Source organism: Miscanthus floridulus, chromosome 6, assembly GCF_019320115.1.
Source record: "Miscanthus floridulus cultivar M001 chromosome 6, ASM1932011v1, whole genome shotgun sequence".
Lineage (NCBI taxonomy): Eukaryota > Viridiplantae > Streptophyta > Magnoliopsida > Poales > Poaceae > Miscanthus > Miscanthus floridulus.
This window is the reverse complement of record NC_089585.1, coordinates 23965661-23986788: the sequence shown is the minus strand read 5'-3', so window position 1 is coordinate 23986788 and position 21128 is coordinate 23965661. Positions and strand designations below refer to the sequence as shown.

Genomic DNA, 21128 nt, shown 5'->3' with positions numbered 1-21128 from the left:
CTGACTTGAAAATTTATGATCCTTTACGACCAAGCGAACATGCTCTGATGGCTGCCGCGTGTACAGGTGAGCAGCTTGGGAGCCAAGCCGAGTATGCATGCTGGAGCCGAGTGGGAGCCCAGGGTGGGCAGCGGATGAGGACAGACGTCGATTCCCTTGGGTGGACACGTGGCAGTCGATGGGAGCATGTATGCATGGAAGCTGAGTGCATACCGTACGCATGGAATTTTTTCGTATGCCAAACAAAATAGGCCCTATAGTTGTCTGGTGTGCTATGACAACTCTGCCTTTTTCACCACGTCGCCGGCGTGCCGCTTCGATGTGCCCAACACCAAGGCCCTAACAACTTCTCCAACTAGATAGCCGAGGCTGATAGTCGAATGCTAGCCGTGGCAGCAAGTCAGCGCTCTCGTTCACGTTCCACGACGAGCAACTGTCTGCACGGGCTGGCTCAGGTACGTAGCCCTTGCCAGTATTGCCTGTATCTGGCATCGCCTTCCAGTAGCAGATCTCTTGTTTTGCTTGCACTGCCAGCTGCAAAAATCCCCGGCCATGATTCCAGGCATCAAATTCTGCTGCTGCATGGGCAGCATGGCAGGGCTTCTTTTGAATGGGGGTTACATTCGTGTAGTCCATTTACGCACCGCAAGCCGTGTTTGTTTAATCAACTGTTTATCACGTTTAATTGACCGTATAGCTTGAATAAACACTAAATGGATGGGTGGCCGAATAAATACTTTTAAGCATATATGAATACCTAAAAGTATTCATAAAAATAAAAAATTGCATCCAAGCATATTTTGAATGTTATGCTTTGAAAGAGAATATAATTGGTGGAGATTATGTTATATTACATTGGGCCTCATGGGCTGATTATATAGAGTACATAGGACTAACTACTCACGTGGTTAGACAATGTGGTAATATTCCTAGTTACTCTAACATCTCCCCACAGTCACAGCGGGAGCGCTGCAGACGATGAGACTGGAGAAGAAGCTTAAGCTGAAGCTAACATCCCCTGCAGTCATAACAGTCGATGCGGCGCATATGATGTGGCTGGAGAAGAAGCCGATGAGTCCTCATGCAAGGCAGTAGCCCTTTGTGCCGATGTCGAGGTAGCCGAGCGTGAGGGCGCAATAGCCGTGCTGAAGATGGCCGAGGTCGACGTAGTTGTGGTCGGATTGCCATGTCGATGGAGCTGTAGGCGCGCGAGGGGCAGCCATGATGATGACGGAGACGTGTCGAGGCAGTCGTCGTGGAAGGGGGGATGCCGAAGTCAACGCAGTCAAGGTCGTCGTAGACGTAGAAGAAAGGCGACGACGTAGTCGAGGCAGATGGGGTAGGAACGGGAGGGTCGATGCCGAAGTCGATGCAGTCAAGCCACCTGTGCGCCGAGGCGTGGGCTGGGTTTGCCAGTCCCAGCAACGCATCGGGGACGAAAGCACGCGTCGGTGTTGCCAATACCGGGCGTACAAGGTAGAGGGCCCCAACCACGGTGATGCTGTCGACGTGGTTGTGCTGGACGAAGAAGAAGCAGTGCGAGAGTGAGAGACGCATCGGCGAGCAGGGCTCAGCGACGATGCGAGGGGTGCGACCGGCGAGCATGGCTCAGCGACGGCGCATGTAGCGGCAGCTCGATGACGAAGACCCAATCAGCAGGACGAAGACCTTGTGCAGACGGATGGCGCAGCAAAGAGTGCGCAGTATAGTCGTCGATGCACAGGGGACGGTGATGTAGATGCAACGGCGAAGCGGACACACGGGCGGCGGTGCTGCAGCCCGACGAGGCGACACGGTAGCAAGCCAGTAGCCATGTTGCTCGGAGAAGATGCGCATAGTACTCGGCGATGGACGTCACGGGAGCCAGGTGGATCGCGCATAATCGGTTGTACGGACCGAGTACGCGCGAGGTGGAGCGACGATGGAAGAAGCCGGCTGGAGGCGTCCCGATCTATGGTGGTGATGACTGAACCGACGATGTAGACATGCGGACTGAATGACCGAGAAGCGACGCGGGAAGGCATCCCCTCGGCATCGCCTGCCCCGGCCTGGCCGCACAGTCGAAGATGTAGATGTCATTGTAGTCGATGCCGATGCCGGAGTAGGTATGCGCGAGGTCGACTGGCGATGGGCGACTCAATCCCGATTAGTGATCGGGCAAACCAAAAAGATACAGCAGCAACGGATCAGGTGTACTCCGGCAACAGTGCACCTCAGCGCGGCTCGTCCCGGCTCGTGGCACGAGCTGCCGGAGTCGGACGGGGCGGGGCGCACGACTGGGTCGTGGTCACGCGAGGTCGCACGAGGATGACAGTAGATTGGCCAGCCACCACCATGGCGGTGCGGTGTTGGGGTCGATCTGCCCGGGCCACCACCACGGCGGCGCGGGATGGGGCGACGCCCAACATCCTCACGACGAGCGCGGAGAGGGCGGCGCGCGCCGTGAGAAGACCCGATCTGCCGCTTGACGACGACGAAGAGGGCAGCTGGATCAATAGGATTCGGCACCTAAAGAGGTGGCGCTTGAAAGGATCAAGATGCCCAAGAGGGGGGGTGAATTGGGCTAATTCTAAATTTTCTTGCAATAATCAAATCCTATGGATAGCCCAATTAACCCCTTGTGCCTAGAAAAGTGTTTATATCAAACTAATGCACTAACAACCTCGCAACCTATGTTTCAAACTTACTCTAGCAAGCAATTCTATGGATGTAAAACAAGTATTGAATTGCTCAAAGTAAATACTCAAAGTAAGTGCTCAAAGTAAATAGAGAGAGAAAGGAACACGGCGATGTTTTGCCGAGGTATCGGAGAGTCGCCACTCCCCACTAGTCCTCGTTGGAGCACCCGCGCAAGGGTGTAGCTCCCCCTTGATCCGCGCAAGGATCAAGTGCTCTCTACGGGTTGATTCTTCGACACTCCTTCATGGCGAATCACCTAAAGCCGCTCACAACTTGAGTTGGGTCACCCACAAGCTCCGCCGGGTGAACACCAAACTCCCAATCACCACCAAGCCGTCTAGGTGATGGCGATCACCAAGAGTAACAAGCACGAACTCTCACTTGACCACGTGAAGCCTAATGAGAAGATGGATGCACACTTTGCTACTCTTGATTTGCTAGCGAGGCTACTCTCTTGGATTCTCAAATCACAAACACCTCACTAGGACCTTGCTCTTCTTGGCACTCACAAACGTGTTTCTCAGCTGTTGGAATGAGCAAAAGTGACTCCACTCACGAGTGGAGCTTCTATTTATAAGGCAGCCTGAAAAACGAACCGTTATGAGCTTCTGCGGGATGACCGGACGCTCCGATCGTTTTGACCGGATGCTTCCGGTCAGTTCAACCCTGCGAACAGTTTTCAAGTGATGACCGGACGCTGTTAGGGTCCGGTCAGTACTGACCGGACGCGTCCGGTCGCTCTTGGATGCTTACTGTAAACAATCAGACGCTGGATACTCAGGGTCCGGTCACCACTGACCGGACGCGTCCGGTCGCACTTTCTCAAGTCTGGACCCTTACTGGAGTCGACCGGACGCTGGCCCTCAGCGTCCGGTCACACGACCTTCCAGCGTCCGGTCACCCCAGACTTGATCACCTCATGTCAAATGAACTGACCGGACCCTGTGGCCAGCGTCCGGTCGCACCGGAGCCAGTGTCCGGTCAGTATTTGACCCTCCATTCACTTCCAACGCTCGATCATATGTGAATGAAGTTTGCTCCAAAGGATCTTAGGCATTCATAGGAGCTACCTAGAGCTAGTTTTAACAAGTGTGCACCACACCTAACTCACTAGACTCAACTAGGTCAAGCTACCCATTCATACCCCCCTTAATATTACGACCAAAGGAAAAACAAAGTCCTAAACTACTTTAAGTGTCTCTCCAACTTCAATTGACACTTAGAACTAGTTATCCTTAACCTTGTCATCCATCCTTTGAAAACCGAAATAATTTCCATCGTAGGGGCATGACAACCTCGATTGCCCAATCGATCTCCATTACCATGACCTAACTTAATTGCCTCTGCAAAACACACGTTAGTCATAGTAATCTTGTATTGACATTAATCACCAAAATCCACTTAGGGGCCTAGATGCTTTCAATCTCCCTCTTTTTGGTGATTGATGACAATACCACCTCGAGTATGTTATGGAGTGAGAATTTTGACGGGCTTGGTTCATATAAGCTTTTGTCGTTAAGAACAAAAGAGTTAGTCAAGCTTATATGACCCAAGCCAACACAATGTACTCAAGGGATATGAAATAAGCATGAGTACAAGTAACAAAGCTCATTTGCTTCGAAGGATAAACGCGGAAGCAAAATCAAATGAGCATCACAAGTGATATGACATATAGATAATGCAAAGTAGAAATCACACATGTCAAATATCACAATCACGTAGATAGCACTATCACATATATATAATAGTATGCATGAAAGTAAACACACGAATGCACAAAAGTAATAGTGTATCACACAAATAAAACTCCAAATGTATATAATAAGCTAAAACTAGATAACTAGCTCCCCCTAAAACTCGCTCTCCCTGAGACTACATACTCAAACCCTTCTCCCCTTTGGCGTTAAACACCAAAACCTAAGGGTCGGTCGGCGGGGCTACAACAGACGAGTCGGGCGCTGAAGTACGTGGAGCAAGCTAGAACTGGGCACCATCATCATCTGACCCTAAGCTCTGAACTGACTGACCCTCTATGGCAGGAAGTGTCACTGAAGCGGTCTGGGTCTGAGCCGGGGCTGGTGCTGCCTGTGAAGCTGCTAGTATATCTATCGTAGGATCTAATGAGGCTATAGACGAGGGGAGCCTCTGAGTAGTCACTGTGACTGGAGCTGCTGTAGACGGACCGGCGGTATGCATATGAGGCAGAGTAGGCATGCCGGTCAACTCGCTGAAGGATGCTCCAAGACTCCTGGAGACTGATGTCTCAGGCATGAATAGCAAGGAAGATTGCTCTGGTGTGAAGCCCGTCTGAAATGGAGTGAACTGTAGGGCTACCATGGGTGAGGCTAACCACTAGGACATCTATACAAGAGGTGAAGCAAACTGAGCTAGAGGCTGTCCCTGACTCTAGAGCCCATTGGGATGTACTGTTGGAGTCAGTCGAAGTGGTAGGAGGCTGTGTAAGCTGGGGCAAAGGCTGTGGCAGTGGGACCCCAATGGCTATCACTACATGCTGCATGAATCCCATGAGCTGCTGCTGCATAAGTAACTACTAGTGCTGAAGGAGCTGCTGCTGCCGCTGAAAACTCATCCTGACGAGCCTGAAACTGTGTGAAGTTGGCAGCTGTCTCCTTGTGCCTGTCGTGTCTGATCCTATTGCATCCGCTCAAGAATAGCAATGAGAGCGGGGTCTGTCTGCAGGAGCAGGTGGAGCAGAACTAGGAGCTACCGGCCTCTGCATCAGTGTCTGCAGTGGAGGCATCTGAGGTATAGGCTGGATAGTCGTCGTCAGAGCTAGTCACTTGTACTCGCTCACCTCCTGCTGTGCCTCTAGCTCCTCCTCCTCAGTGGCTGCAATCCCTCTGATGATCTCATCCTGCTGAGCTGCAGGACTCTAGCACAGTCAGGACGATGGCTAGGCTGTCTAGGGTGCCTGAGGAGTGGCTATGTCTGATCCTCTATGATAGGTTGTAAGCTGGGAACTCTGTGGTGGCACCTGTATACTCATCCATCATACCAGGGGGACTTATCAAGCACAACTCTGTGGATGAGGAACGTGATCCAGTGAGCATAGGGAAGCTGCCTGCAACCCTTGAATCCCTTCAGCTATTGTGTCCTCCATCTCTGAAAGCAGGAGATCCCAGATATCAAATACTGTCTGCTACATGATGGCATTGAGAAGCCAGAGCTATAAGCGAGTCAGGCCCTCCCTGTATCCCAACCTAGGAAGCAGTGTCCTCCTGATGATGGCCTCTAGTACCCTCGCTGTAGGAGTCAAGTCACTGAGGTTCCTGCTCGACCCCTCTCCAAACGGCTCCTTAAAGCAATGTCGCACTAAATCTGTAGGAGGCACCAACCCTCCATGAGGACGCCTGGGAGGCTCCTGCTGTCCATAACAGACCTCATGCATCTTGACAGGCTGCTCCTGTAGCCTCAGTATCTCTCTGGCTCTGCCACTCAGTCACTCTGTAGTCTTTGCCTTTGAAAGCAAAGTGAATGAATCTGTGATGTGGATCGATGTAGAGTGAAGCATAAAACTGACGGACCCTAAGATGGTACATATATGCCTGTCCGTCCAATCAAATCTGTCAGTCCTAGCAAATATGATAAGTATGGCCAAATGCTCTCTCCGGCTACTAGCCACAATAGACTCTATCTGACAGACTCTCTGAGATCTGAACACTGCCCCACTGTTGAGATAAGCATTGTAGAAATCCTCCTGTAGTGGCGTGTAGAACCCCTCAGCTGCTCTCTCATCCCTCCTCGGAGGAAACCAAACCTCAAACTCAACAAAATGCAACTGCTGAACCTGCCTGGCGGTAGCGGCCCTCAAGTCGAGGTGTACCACTGGAGGTGGACCCTAGTGGTCTAGGTGGAGGACAGTGATCCCCTCCAGCGGTGTCAGGCGGCCTCAGGTGAGACTGGTACATGGGTCCGTCTAGAGCAGGTGAAGCTAGGGGTGCCAGCTCTGTCTCCTCGGCCTCCTGGGTCTGCTAAGCCTGCTCACTCTCCTGAGTCTGCTAAACTGGCTCCTGCGCTGCTGACGGACCCTCCTCAATGGCAACCCGTCGTCCTACAACATGGCAGTCCTAGCTAGACTATCGTGACGACGCTCAACCTCCTCAATCGTAGCTCTGACTGCTAGTGAAACTGGTTGATCTACAATGACAACTTCGCTGTGGGCACCACCTCTCTCGGCACGCTCTACGGCCTCTGCAATAGCTGCTGCTCTCGCTGTCTCTGCATCAGGGGTACTTCCGCTTCTTGGATGTCACCTGCTTGGTTGACTTGCCCTTAGATCTGGCTGGCTGGCGAGGCGGGGGCCTTCGATCATCATCACCTGGGCCACCACCAACGTTCTTAGGTGCGAGCCATCTGAACTGACAAGATGGTGAACTACCGCTGATGAAGATCAACTATCAAACTGCTGCTTTCGAGGCTTGGCCTCGATCCTTACTCGTGAGCTTGGCTCCGAGTTGACTGCCAACTACCACAAGAACCACAGCGGAACCGACTCACTGCACGATAGAATAGATGGATATACAAATAAATACCATATTGCTAATAGATGCGAAACCCTAACAGAGAAAACAATGTAGATGCGAAATTGAATCGAATGGCTTTCTACCTGACGATCAGCGATCCGAGAAAAGATGAGATGTCACGCGGGGGAACCTCGAAATCGGCTAGGGTTACACGGAGCAATGATGAACTGGTGACCCTAGTATTTGTGAAATCAGTGCATTGTATTGCAAATTGATCTACGCAATTTGAAATTGAAACAAGGGGCTAGCCTTACCGAGAGGAGATGAGGCTAGGGCACACGGCAAGAGGCAGAGCAAAGGCATGGACAGGGTGACTCCGGTGAGCTACGGCGGCGTTGGCATGGTGGCGCGCGAGTTGGAGCACGGCGGCGTGGGCGCGAGGTGGTCGACGCAGGGTCGTGGTGGCACGACGAGGCAAGGGCACCGCGGCGCGTGGCTGGCGAGCTGAGGAGGCGCAAGAGGCGGCGACGCTGGCTAGGGCAAAGTCGGCGCGACTTGGCGGTGGCTCGGCGAGGCTATGGCGGCGTGACTTGGCGGCTGCTCAGGCTAGGGCACGGCGGGATGAGGGCGAACAAAGGTACGACTTGCGGTTAAATAGTTCCCCACACGCGACAGAAAAGGAATCGTAGAAAGGAGTCCTAAAGCCGCGCGAGATCCATTGACCGGACGCTCCGGTGGTAGCGACCAGTCGATTCCAGAGAGGTCCAAATCCTCTGGAATCGGGACCGAACGTGTCTGGTGGTCCATGACCGGACACAGGCAGGGTCTGGTCAATACAACTTGGTCTTCCTTCAATTGACCGGACGCTGAAACCTTCCTGACCGAACGCACAGACGCAGCGTCCAATCACTCCTTTACCAGCAGTTTACCTCCTGTGAACTGACCGGACGCTAGACAGCAGCGTCTAGTGCAGCGTCCGGTGCACTTTTTCCAGCAAACCTTCAAAATTCCTTCGCACTGCCTATTCCCAATCAAGTCCCAACATGAATAAGATCCAAATAAACACCAATTGGGACTGATGTGAGTGACCTCTCTCAAACCCTCATTTTTTTCAAAATATTTTGCCTTAGGCTATAATTCTTTTTAAGAAAATAGGCAACAAGAGGGCAAATGGAACAAAACGACAAAACAACATTCATGCATATGCAATACTTGTAAGTAAATCTAGTTGCTTGTCAAGTTTGATTCAAGGTTAAGCTTCTTCACACTGCTTTTGGGCGGTTATCTTAACCATGTTAGACAAGCCCTATATGCATTGCCACAAATTAAACATGTTGTATATTACAATGAATGCAAGGGACAACACAAGCTCAATTTTTAGTGAAGTTACTAAAATCAAGTACATTGAGCTCATTCCGCAATCTACAAAATATAGCCTCATCTAGCGGTTTAGTGAAGATATCCGCTAATTGATCTTCGGATCTTACACCTTCTAGTGATATATCATTTTTAGCCACATGATCTCTTAGAAAGTGATGGCGGATATCTATATGCTTGGTGCGAGAGTGTTGAATCAGATTATTTACAAGTTTTACCGCACTTTCATTGTCGCACAAAAGAGGTACTTTCTCTAGAACTACTCCATAGTCTAGCAAAGTTTGTTTCATGTATAATATTTGTGCACAACAAGCACCCGCGGCAATGTATTCCGTTTTGGTGGTGGACAAAGCCACACTATTTTGTTTCTTGGAGGACCAAGACACAAGTGATCTTCCAAGCAAATGGCACCCTCCGGATGTGCTCTTTCTATCAACTTTGCATCCGACGTAATCCGAATCAGAATAGCCAATTAATTCAAATAAAGCTCCTTTGGGATACCAAAGACCAATGCTTGGTGTGTGCTTAAGGTACCTAAGGATTCTTTTTACGGCAATTAAATGTGTTTCCTTAGGACTAGCTTGAAATCTAGCACACATACACACACTAAATATGATATCGGGCCTAGATGCGGTTAAATATAACAAGGTACCAATCATAGAACGGTAGAGAGTTTAATCAACCGGGTTACCTCCCTCATCTAGATCGAGATGTCCATTTGTAGGCATTGGTGTCTTGATTGGCTTATATTCATCCATCTTGAATCTCTTGAGAAGATCTTTTGTGTATTTCTCTTGAGAGATGAAGATGCCTTCTTTCATTTGCTTGACTTGAAAACCAAGAAAGAATGTAAGCTCACCAATCATTGACATCTCGAACTCCTTCGACATCAATTCACTAAATTCTTTGCATGAGTCTTCATTTGATGATCCAAAGATGATATCATCAACATATACTTGACAAATGAAGATATGCCCATCAAGCTTCTTAGTGAATAGTATGGTGTCGACCTTCCCAATGGTGAAGCCCTTCTCAATGAGGAAGTCCCGAAGGCGCTCATACCAAGCTCTTAGGGCTTGCTTAAGCCCATATAGTGCATTGGACAACCTATAAACATGATTAGGATATCTAGGGTCTTCAAACCCAGGGAGGTTGATCAACATAGACTAGTTCATTTATAAAGCCATTTAAAAAAGCACTTTTCACATCCATTTGATATAGTTTCATTTCATGATGTGATGCATATGCAAGAAGGATACGGATGGCTTCTAATCTTGCAACCGGTGCAAAGGTCTCTCCAAATCCAAACCTTCAACTTGAGAGAACCCCTTTGCAACTAGTCTTGCCTTGTTCCTCACAACAACACCTTGATCATCTTGCTTGTTGCGGAACACCCACTTCATTCCAATGACTCTTGCACCTTTTGGTCGCTCTTAAGAGTCCTAAACTTCATTGTGAGTGAAGTTGTTCAACTCTTCATGCATGGCATTGATCCAATCCGGATCTTTAAGAGCATTCTTCTACCTTGGTAGGCTCATAGCAAGAGACAAAAGAGTGGTGAGCAATAAATGAAGTAAGTTTTTGAGATCGAGTCATCACACCCTTTGATGGACTCCCTATGATGAGATCTTGTGGATGATCTTATAGGAGAGGTGTGTTTCTTCTATTGACCACTTGAGGAGGAGGTTTTGGAGCATCAACATCTTGTGCTTGTACCACCATTTGCTCATGGGAGATATGAGTATCTTCATTTTCTACTCTCCCATCTTTTTCACCATCTTGTGGTACATTTGATGAAGAAGGTTGGTCAATGACTTGTACATTATCTTCATCATCTTTTGGCTTGATGTCTCCCACCAGGATATTCTTCATAGCCTCCCTCAATGGTTCATCACCTACATCATCAAGATTCTCATGTGCTCTTTGGGATCCATTAGATTCATCAAATTCCACATCATATGTTTCTTCAACCAAGCCAGTGGCATGATTAAATACTCTATATGCTTTAGACTTTAATGAGTAACCAATAAGAAAACCTATATCACAACGTCTTTGAAACTTCCCTAGGTGTTGCCGCTTCTTGTAGATGTAGCACTTGCAACCAAACACCCTAAAGAAGGAGATGTTCGGCTTCTTCCCATTGAGCAACTCATACGGTGTCTTGATAAGGAACTTTTGAAGAAATATGTGGTTGGATGCATAACATGAGGTGTTGATTGCTTCCACCCATAAAGCTTCGGGGGTGTTGTACTCATCTAGCATTGTCCTTGCAAGAGTGATCAAAGTCCGGTTCTTCCTCTCAACTATACCATTTTGTTGAGGAGTATAGGTTGCGGAGACCTCATGTTTGATTCCAACTTCATCACAATAAGCTTCTATGTTTGTGTTGTCAAACTCTTTGCCATTGTCACTTCTTATCTTCTTGAGCTTCACTTCAAATTCATTTTGAGCTCTCTTAGCAAACTTCTTGAAACAAGATGCAACTTCGGATTTGTCATAAGGAAGAACACCCATGTATACCTTGAATAGTCATCCACAATCACAAGACAATAGAGATTTCCTCCCAAACTCTTATATGTTGTTGGTCCAAATAAATCCATGTGTAGGAGTTCTAGCACTCTTGTGGTTGACATGAAAGCTTTGGTTGGATGAGTGTTTGCAACTTGCTTGCTGGCTTGACATGCACTACAAAGCTTGTCCTTCTCAAACTTCACATCCTTCAACCCTCTCACCAAATCATTCTTCATAAGCTTCTTGAGTGAGCTCATCCCAACATGAGCAAGTCTTCTATGCCATAGCCACCCAAGTGTTGTTTTGATAAATAGGTAAGTCTTCAAGTTTGCATCTTCGGAGGTGAAGTCAACTAAATATAAGTTGTTGTATCTAAATCCATTGAATATCACTTGATTGTCATCTACCTTGGATACAACAACCTCCTTCTCGGTGAATAAGCATTGGAAGCCAAGATCACACAATTGCCCAACGGATAGCAAGTTGAAACTCAATGAGGCAACATAGAGCACATTGGAGATGGAATGATCATTTGATATTGCCACTTTGCCCAATCCTTTAACCTTGCCTTTTGAATTATCTCCAAATGTTATTTTCTCTTGTCCGTCTACCTCTTCATCTAGTGAGGTGAACATACGAGGATCACCGGTCATATGTTGAGTGCAACCACTATCAATGACCCAATAACTTCCACCGGTCTTGTAGTTCACCTACACACAAGAGATTCAAGCTTTAGGGATCCAAACTTGTTGAGGGCCCTTCACCTTCTCAACAAGTGACTTAGCCACCCAAATCTTCTTAGGCCTACTCTTGTTAGAGGGTCCTAAGAACATGACTTTCATCTTTCCACTAGAATCTTTTCTAAGCATGTAGTAAACATTGAAAGCAAAGGGTCTAGCATGCTTAGGCAAGGGTTGTGGTGGTGGAGTTTGACACTCATGAGCAAAGTGGCCTTCTTGTCCACACTCAAAACATCTCTTTGGCTTTAGCTTTGGCTTTGATTGTTGGTGTTGAGCTTGAGCCTTCTTCTTTTCTACACTTGCCATATATCCAATGCCACTTCTATCCATCTTTATGATGGTATTCATGAGTAGCTCACTTTGGAGATGCTTGCCTCTAGCAAACTTGCTCAATCCCACCTTGAGATGCTCTTTCTCCATCTTGAGCTTCTTGTTCTCTTCCTTGAGAATATCATTGTTCTTCTCTTCCTTGAGTTTCTTGTTTTCTTCTTTGAGCTTCTCATTCTCAAGGATCAACTCTTTGTCATGATCAAGAGTTTCTAGCACAATGGTGTTGTGACTTTTCATCTCTTCAAGATCTTTCATGAGCTTCTCATGGTCACTCTTGAGCTTGACATACTCATCATAGTTATTGCACTCAACCACTTGCTTGCCTTTGCTACTAGATCCATGCTCAATGCTCTCATCAATTAAATCATCACATGAGGTAGCTATATCAATCTTAACAACATGGTTAGTAGCAACATGTGGCTCATTTGGTAAGAATTCTTATGCAATAACAAGGGTATCATAATTGATCTTTAGAGTTGTATATTCATCTTTTAGCTTGTTGTGACTAATGATAAGCTCATTGTGCACCCACTCAAGTTTATCATGTTTATCTTTAAGCTCTTTCTTGGAAGATTTGAGCTCCTTGAGTTTGGATGATATAGAGTCATTTGTTTCTTTGAGCTCATCATTAGCCTTTTCCAATGTATCACACTTAGCTAAGATTGAATCATTTTTAGCATCAAGTTTTTCATTTGTAGCTCTACTCTTTCTAATGATCTTAGTGTATTTTCTTAATATTTTGACAAGATCATCATATGTGGGTGAATCATCATCGCTATCACTATCATCATCACTAGCTTGCTCATCATCACTACTATCATCACTCTTAGTTACCTTGCGTTCACCTTTGGCCATAAGGCATAGGTGTATAGAGGATGATGGCAATGGTGGTGGTGAGGATGCAAGATCAATAGCAATGGCGGCCACCTTCTCATTGTCACTCTCATCATCGGATGATCCACTTGATGAATCAATATCCGTGAGCCAATCACCGACAATATAGGCCTTGCCACTCTTCTTCTTCTTATAGAAGTCTCTCTTTTTGCCATCTCTCTTCTTGTATGGCTTGTTCTTTTTCTTTTCATCTTCATCACTTGAATCATCTTTCTTGCCCTTGTTCTTGAACTTGTCTTTCTTGGGCTTTGTGCATTGATGAGCTAGGTGGCCAAGTTCGCCATAATTGTAGCAATCCATCTCAGAGATTGGCTTTCTTCTTGAGCTAGTGAAGAACTTTTTCTTCTTGCCGTCAAACTTGATGCCACTCTTGTTTAGCTTCTTTAGCATCTTGGTGGTCTTCTTCACCATGAGAGCAAGACTTTCTTCATCATCTTCATCACTTGAGCTCTCATACTCAAGTCTTGCCTTGCCCTTATCATTGGCTAGCTTTGAATGCTAAGTCCTTCTCTTTCTTCTTTGTAGAGGATGAGCCATCTTGTGGCGTGATGTGCATGTACATCTCATGAACATTGATCTTTCCAAAGATTTGTGTCGGTGTAGCGGCGGAAAGATCACCTTGATGTAGCACGGTCACAATGTGCCCATATTTGTCAATGGGGAGAACACTCAAGATCTTTCTCACAATGTCGGATGGTGACATTTGGGTAAGTTCAAGCCCATTGACTTCCTCTACAAGAACATTTAAACGAGAATACATTTCATTAGTACTTTCTTTGGGAAGCATCTCAAAAGAATTTAGGTTTTTAATCACAAGATGATAGCGTTCCTCACGCTCACTCTTGGTTCCCTCATGAAGCACACAAACGTCCGACCATAGTGCATGGGCGTCTTTGTGGTTCCTTACACGATTGAACACATCTTTGCAAAGGCCTCTAAAGATGGTGTTGCGAGCCTTTGCATTCCATTTTTCATAGTTTACTTCATCGCCTTGAAGTTGTGCGGCATTCTTAGGTGTTGGGAACCCTTGAGAAGCGGCTCTAAGAATTCCAACATCTAGAGCTTCTAGGTAAGCCTCCATGCGAATTTTCTAATATGGAAAATCATCCCCCTCGAAGATAGGAGGAGGTCCATCCCCGTGAGACATCTTGCTCTAAGCGGTTAGGCTTAAAAACGTGAGCACGAGGCTCTGATACCAATTGAAAGGATCAAGATGCCCAAGAGGGGGGTGAATTGGGCTAATTCTAAATTTTCTTGCAATAATCAAATCCTACGAATAGCCCAATTAACCCCTTGTGCCTAGAAAAGTCTTTATATCAAACTAATGCACAACAACCTCGCAACCTATGTTTCAAACTTACTCTAGCAAGCAATTCTATGGATGTAAAACAAGTATTGAATTGCTCAAAGTAAATACTCAAAGTAAGTGCTCAAAGTAAATAGAGAGAGAAAGGAACGTGGCGATGTTTTGCTGAGGTATCGGAGAGTCGCCACTCCCCACTAGTCCTCGTTGGAGCACCCGCGCAAGGGTGTAGCTCCCCCTTGATCCGTGCAAGGATCAAGTGCTCACTACGGGTTGATTCTTCGACACTCCGTCACGGCGAATCACCCAAAGCCGCTCACAACTTGAGTTGGGTCACCCACAAGCTCCGCCGGGTGAACACCAAACTCCCAATCACCACCAAGCCATCTAGGTGATGGCGATCACCAAGAGTAACAAGCACGAACTCTCACTTGACCACGCGAAGCCTAATGAGAAGATGGATGCACACTTTGCTACTCTTGATTTGCTAGCGAGGCTACTCTCTTGAATTCTCAAATCACAAACATCTCACTAGGACCTTGCTCTTCTTGGCACTCACAAACGTGTTTCTCAGCTGTTGGAATGAGCAAAAGTGACTCCACTCATGAGTGGTGCTTCTATTTATAAGGCAGTCTAAAAAACGAACCGTTATGAGCTTCTGCGGGATGACCGAACGCTCCGATCGTTTTGACCAGACGCTCCTGTCAGTTCAACCCGCGAACAGTTTTCAAGTGATGACCGGACGCTGTCAGGGTCCGGTCAGTACTGACCGGACGCGTCCGGTCGCTCTTGGATGCTTACTGTAAACGACCGGACGCTGGATACTCAGGGTCCGGTCACCACTGACCGGACGCGTCCGGTCGCACTTTCTCAAGTCTGGACCCTTACTGGAGTCGACCGGACGCTGGCCCTCAGCGTCCGGTCACATGACCTTCCAGCGTCCGGTCACACCAGACTTGTTCTTCACGGTCAAATGAACTGACCGGACCCTGCGGCCAGCGTTCGGTCGCACCGAAGCCAGCGTCCAGTCAGTATTTGACCCTCCATTCACTTCCAACTCTCGATCATATGTGAATAAAGTTTGCTCCAAAGGATCTTAGGCATTCATAGGAGCTACCTAGAGCTAGTTTTAACAAGTGTGCACCACACCTAACTCACTAGACTCAACTAGGTCAAGCTACCCGTTCATACCCCCCTTAATAGTACGGCCAAAGAAAAAACAAAGTCCTAAAAAGCTACCCGTTCATACCCCCCTTAATAGTACGGCCAAAGGAAAAACAAAGTCCTAAACTACTCTAAGTGTCTCTCCAACTTCAATTGACGCTTAGAACTAGTTATCCTTAACCTTGTCGTCCATCCTTTAAAAACCGAAACGATTTCCATCGTAGGGGCATGACAACCTCGATTGCCCAATCGATCTCCATTACCATGACCTAACTTAATTGCCTCTGCAAAACACACGTTAGTCATAGTAATCTTGTATTGACATTAATCACCGAAATCCACTTAGGGGCCTAGATGCTTTCAGCGTTGCCCCCGGCGGAGATCGATTTCTCCCTAGGGGCGCGCGGTGCGGAAGCGGCGGCGGCTAGGATTAGGATCTAAACCTAAGCGAATGATACCATGAAAGAGAATATAATTGGTGGAGATTATGTTATATTGCATTGGGCCTCATGGGCTGATTATATAGAGTACATAGGACTAACACCTCACGTGGTTAGACAACGTGGTACTATTCCTAGTTACTCTAACATGCTTGCCATAAGAAATTCAAATAAATTTAATAAATGAGGTATATAAATCGTTACGAAAATTGATACACCTCATGTAACTCAAGTTAAACTCTAAAGTTTACACAACTCGAATGAATTATTTGAACTCGCTTTTGTTCCATCTTTGGTAGACCATGTGCTCGGACTTGTGAAGCAAAAGAGAGTGCACATGCGTTGTTGTACTTAAATGATGTGCTCAGTTACACAATCGGAGATGTTCACGTAATAATCAGTAGCAGTGGGTGCGCTCCACTTGTTTTGTAGCAATGAGGCCATCATCTGTGATTCTGTTTGTATGGACTTTGGTTTGTAATGACTCCATATCTACCTATCATGTATGTATCTTTTCTAATTATGATGTATTCATTATCCACTTGTTTGGTATAATTGTTAAGTTTGTGCATTACTAATATCAAATGTAAAATATTAGGTAGTAACATATATGTAAATGTAATAACAAAGTATATAAAAATGCAAAAGTGAAGTCACTACTGGTTGAATCCACGGACTCTACAGTGACCATTAGTGTAGTGGCAAGGAGGTGTTATTTATACAAAAAGATAGAATCATACAGACACTCATAAGCAGTCACAGTCACCTTTTGATATTCTTGTTTGTACCTAGCTAGCAATTGTCATGAATACAGAGTTATAGTGCGCACAGGATAGGATCATTACGTATATATGATGGCCGCGCGTGTGATGATAGAATAATTAAGGAATGAACGAAAGAATGTATAGCATCATGCGTGCGTGTTGTCAGTTTGATCATCAGTGATGCAGACTGGAGACGATCGCGCGTGAAGCATCGAGGAGGAGGGAAACGAGGACGAAGGCGGAGGCCGGCACCGCGAGCACGAGCACGGCGACGAGCCCCACACCGACGCCGGGCCGGGAGCTGGTGAGGAACGCCTGGAGGACGCCGAGGAGCTGGCAGACGTCGGCATCGTAGGTGGCGTACCACTCCTTCTCCCACGCCGCCCACTCCTGGGGGGGCTCCCAGCCGCGCTCCGCGGCCTCCATCTCGTGGATCCGTCGCCGCAGGACCACCATCCCCTCGTCCACCATCCGCCCGCCGCCGTTGTTGCAGCTGAACTCCGCGTCATCGCGGCGGGACGACGCGCAGCGCGCCGAGGTGGAGGCAGTGGGTTTCTTGTTGTTGGCTACGGCGGGCGGCGGCGGCGGCATCGGAGATGGTCGGCTGATGCGGCCCGACCGGAGCGGCAGGAGGCCTGGGAGGCGGACGGCGGCGAACTCGCAGCTCGTCATGGGGTGCATTCTGTCGTGTTCGTCGGCGGCGGCGGAGCAATTCAAGAAGCGAGCAGAGGGTATATGTATGATGTATCAGAGAACTCTCTGATTGATTGCGAGGGGGGCAAGCATGCAATGCGATGCGACTGGAAATTAGAGAGAGAAGTGGATCGATGCGCGCGCGCCGGCCTTTGATTTGAAGTGGAATGGAAGGAAAGAATGGAACCGATGGGTGGAGGACGACGCTGCAGCTGCACGCAACTTTGGGTGGGCCTGCTCTACGTTTATATAGGCGCTGGCGTCGTCGTTGGTTTGGGACCTGGGGTCGGGATCGATCAGGCGGTGAGAAGATGGCGCGCATGTTCTTCGGGGGCTCGTGCAGAGGCCCCTGGTCGCGCGGATTGCTGTTGGCACGCGAGGATACGGGCGGTCAAGTGATGGAATCCGATGGCCGTTACGGCAAGTGGTGACGTAGCTTACCTGGCAGCTCTGGTCGGCACGCAACGCATACGTGATAGGATAGACGATAGATGTTGACCCAATAAGCTACAGCCGCCGCCCCGGCAACGGTGCGCGCGGGAGTGTGCTGGGAATGAACAAAGCCTGGCGGCGGCGGCCGGCGTTTGCTACACGTCATGACTCACGATGAGTTCGCGCACGCAGGCATGCACGTCCACGTCCTAATGCGTTAAATAATGTTCCAAGTGATTTGTTATGAAAAAAAAATATTGTTATAACTAAAAAAAATAAGTTAAAAAGTATGAATTACGAGAAGCGAACGGAACCGGCGTTACCGGATGAGCATGCATGGATGCACGCTGTCAACAACGATCAACATTTTTTTAGATTATTAAGAACAACGATGGACTAGGAATTCCAACGCGGGATTCAGTAGCGTCGTGATTAACATTTACGTCACGCTGCTACGAGTAGTCCACCATGCTATATACAGCTATACTAGTACAGTACGTAGCTTATAGCTAGCCAGGCCCGTGATTCCGTGAGACGGCCGGCGCGCGTACCAGTTCTTTTGACGTTGTCGACGACGGGCCTCGCGCGACCGGTCGACGTCAATCGTCATATCAATCACTCTCACTCCTGTCTTGTCCTCTGTCCTGCCTGCGTGTATCACTGTCTCCGACCACAACACCTAAAATATAAGATATATTTAACCTTTAGGCAGCGCTATAGTCAAATGATTCAATACACATTCGACATCTTCTCTAATAACAAGATCAAAAAAAAAATCTTTTGTGCAAATAGATTTTAAGGGAGAAGATGCTTATATTTCGATTGTATCTATCACACAACTCAAAATAGATCTCCCGTATAAATAATTTATTGGAGACTAATTTTAGATCTCTGTTACTTATTTTGGGTTTGGAGACCGTCTAAGCCCGCGCACATGCACCCATCGGGCCCCGCCCGCGATGCGTAGGAATTGCACGCAAACGCGTCGTCTCACTGTAATGCGCACTCGCGCCGCGCCCGCAAGTGCATGCAATGGAGCCGAAGCCGCAGAGTGAACGGCCGGCCGGCGCGGCGGGCTCGATCGACCTGTCGCAGCCCAATGCTTGCTCCCTAAGCTACCAAGTCATTATGGTCGGTTCACTTCGATCGGTTCGTTTGTCTCTCTTTTTTTAGGAACACTGGCAGCAGGTGCTGGTGCTGGTGCTCTACTGCTCTGCCTTTTCATTAAAAGAAGAATTCTTTCTTTCCCCTCTTATTATTAGAAGAGTTTATCTCGGGTGCGTAAGTGACAACGACGGAGAAGAAATAATGTTATGCCTTGTCTCAATAAAACATATGTAAAGATTCAACTGTTTTAGTATGACCTTTCAACACATGAATTTTTGTCATATGCTTAATTAATCAGTACTACTCCATTAATTTAGAGCAACCACAATCTTATTCAAAAGCAGTCCATAGGGATTAAAATACCTTATCAGCTAGCTAGAACAATATGAGACTAGTCTATAATAAAAAGATACCCATAAACTTATGGACTATCCATATAGAGAATAAAAAATGTTACTTTTGTTACTTCTTCATCTCTGTCCATATTCTACCCATATGATCATAGAGATGGAGATTTTTTTTTGTATCAGGTGGGACTCACCTCATAGACTACTTCTTGTTGGTTGAACATTGTGAGAAAAATAATAGAAGCTTCGGAATGGTCATGTGTCTCCCATGCATATACATTGTGGCTAACCTTACATTGGAATACTGTTAAATTTTTAACATAATTAAGTAATAATGCCATTTCTTTTATAACTTTTGAGTAATATAATGATCATTTAATAAAAAATAGAAATCTCCAATAAGGGCAGTCTCAATGCTAGAAACCACATGTAGTTTCTATGTTTATTAATTTATGTAGACACTACATGTAGAAACTAGGGTCCCAATGGATAATTTCTATACAATATTTTTTTATCCAATCACATGTCTTCTCTCTTCATTACCCACCAATCACATCTCTTCATATTTTAGTTCTTGTATAAACATGCTCTCTTCTTTAATTACAGTGCCACGTCGTCTTTTTCTTAGTTGCCACCCATAGAAACCATCTAGTTTCTTGGTTGGGAGTGCCCTAAGAGCAAGTATAACAGCAGGCAATAAGCCGGCTGAATGTTGAGGTGGATGAGAGAAGAGAAACGGGCTATAAGCTTACAATCGGCTTAGACACAAGAATCGAGAAACTTTATGTGGGAGATAAGTGGGTCATGTATTAATAGTGAAGAGCTAACACTATATATATAGACAGGCTAACAAAATGTTGCAAAGATCCTTACAGCCGGCCTGCCATAGCCTTGCTCTAATAGATGCTACTCCTTTTACTCAAGATGTAATTCAAGCCAAGTATCTCAAGATTAGGACGCCATTAATTATTGGGAGCCCCTAAAACGCGTAGGTGATATACGACTGAGAATTGGCAGTTGGCAGGTTCAATGGCCGGAAAAGAGTGGGACGCCAATTACGCGAACAACGTTGCCTATATCCGCTCCATCAGGTGTCGTTTTCAGGCTTTTTGTCGACGCGGTTAGCTGATGGCTACGTAACCGAGTGCGTGTGGTACGTAGGTTTTCGCTGCAGTTTCGTCCGCATCGATCAGCCGATCAGGCACCGTTTTTCTGGTTCAGCTGGGAAATGTCTGGTCGTACGTGCAGCCGACTACTCTAATCCTGACGGCACCTTTATCAGTTTGATTGATCACAGAACAACAGCGGCTAAAATCGCCACATTCTGCTGACATAATGACATACTAGAAGCTAGTTAGATTTTTCTTTGAAAGTACACTGGTTTTTTATTCAACGCGATCTAACTTGGCCACATGGTTTCCCTCAGCATGATGTGGATGACAGGTGTGTTAGATTTTGGGCCTAGCCTAATTATTTATCTAATTTAATCGAATAATTCTAAGGCCAGTATATTAAATATTATGCGCAATATTTTTACTCCCATACAAGATATTGACTGGATGTTGACTCAACTTATATGTGCAGAGTGTGTCTGGCTACATTGAGAAAGTTGAGAAAAAGACGCAGCACGGCGTGGCTTGATCCAAGCCTAAGCCTGATATGGACGTGATGCGGTGCACGAATTGGTTTCTACCACTCAAATCAATTATGGGCCGGAGTTATTGGAGTTTTCGTCCCTAATATGACCGTGATGCGGTGCATGGATTGGTTTTTGCCATTCAAACCAATTATGGGCAGGAGAGGATCAGGAGTTTCTACCCCTAATAAGACATGATGCAGTGCATGAATTGGTTTTTGCCACTC

The 21128-nt window shown here is 46.9% G+C and overlaps 1 protein-coding gene across 1 annotated transcript; it reads right to left on the bottom strand.

The window, feature by feature from the left end:
* Positions 1 to 16494: 16494 nt before the first annotated feature.
* LOC136457871 (uncharacterized) lies at positions 16495 to 17584 on the bottom strand. The gene has a single exon (XM_066457886.1). The coding sequence runs from the start codon at positions 17365 to 17367 to the stop codon at positions 16861 to 16863; it is 507 nt and encodes a 168-aa protein (XP_066313983.1). The 5' UTR covers positions 17368 to 17584; the 3' UTR covers positions 16495 to 16860.
* Positions 17585 to 21128: the final 3544 nt, after the last annotated feature.

What these genes read in the sequence shown, in the direction of transcription:
- LOC136457871 (XM_066457886.1), bottom strand. Translation starts at nt 17,367, where the DNA reads ATGCACCCCATGACGAGCTGCGAGTTCGCCGCCGTCCGCCTCCCAGGC.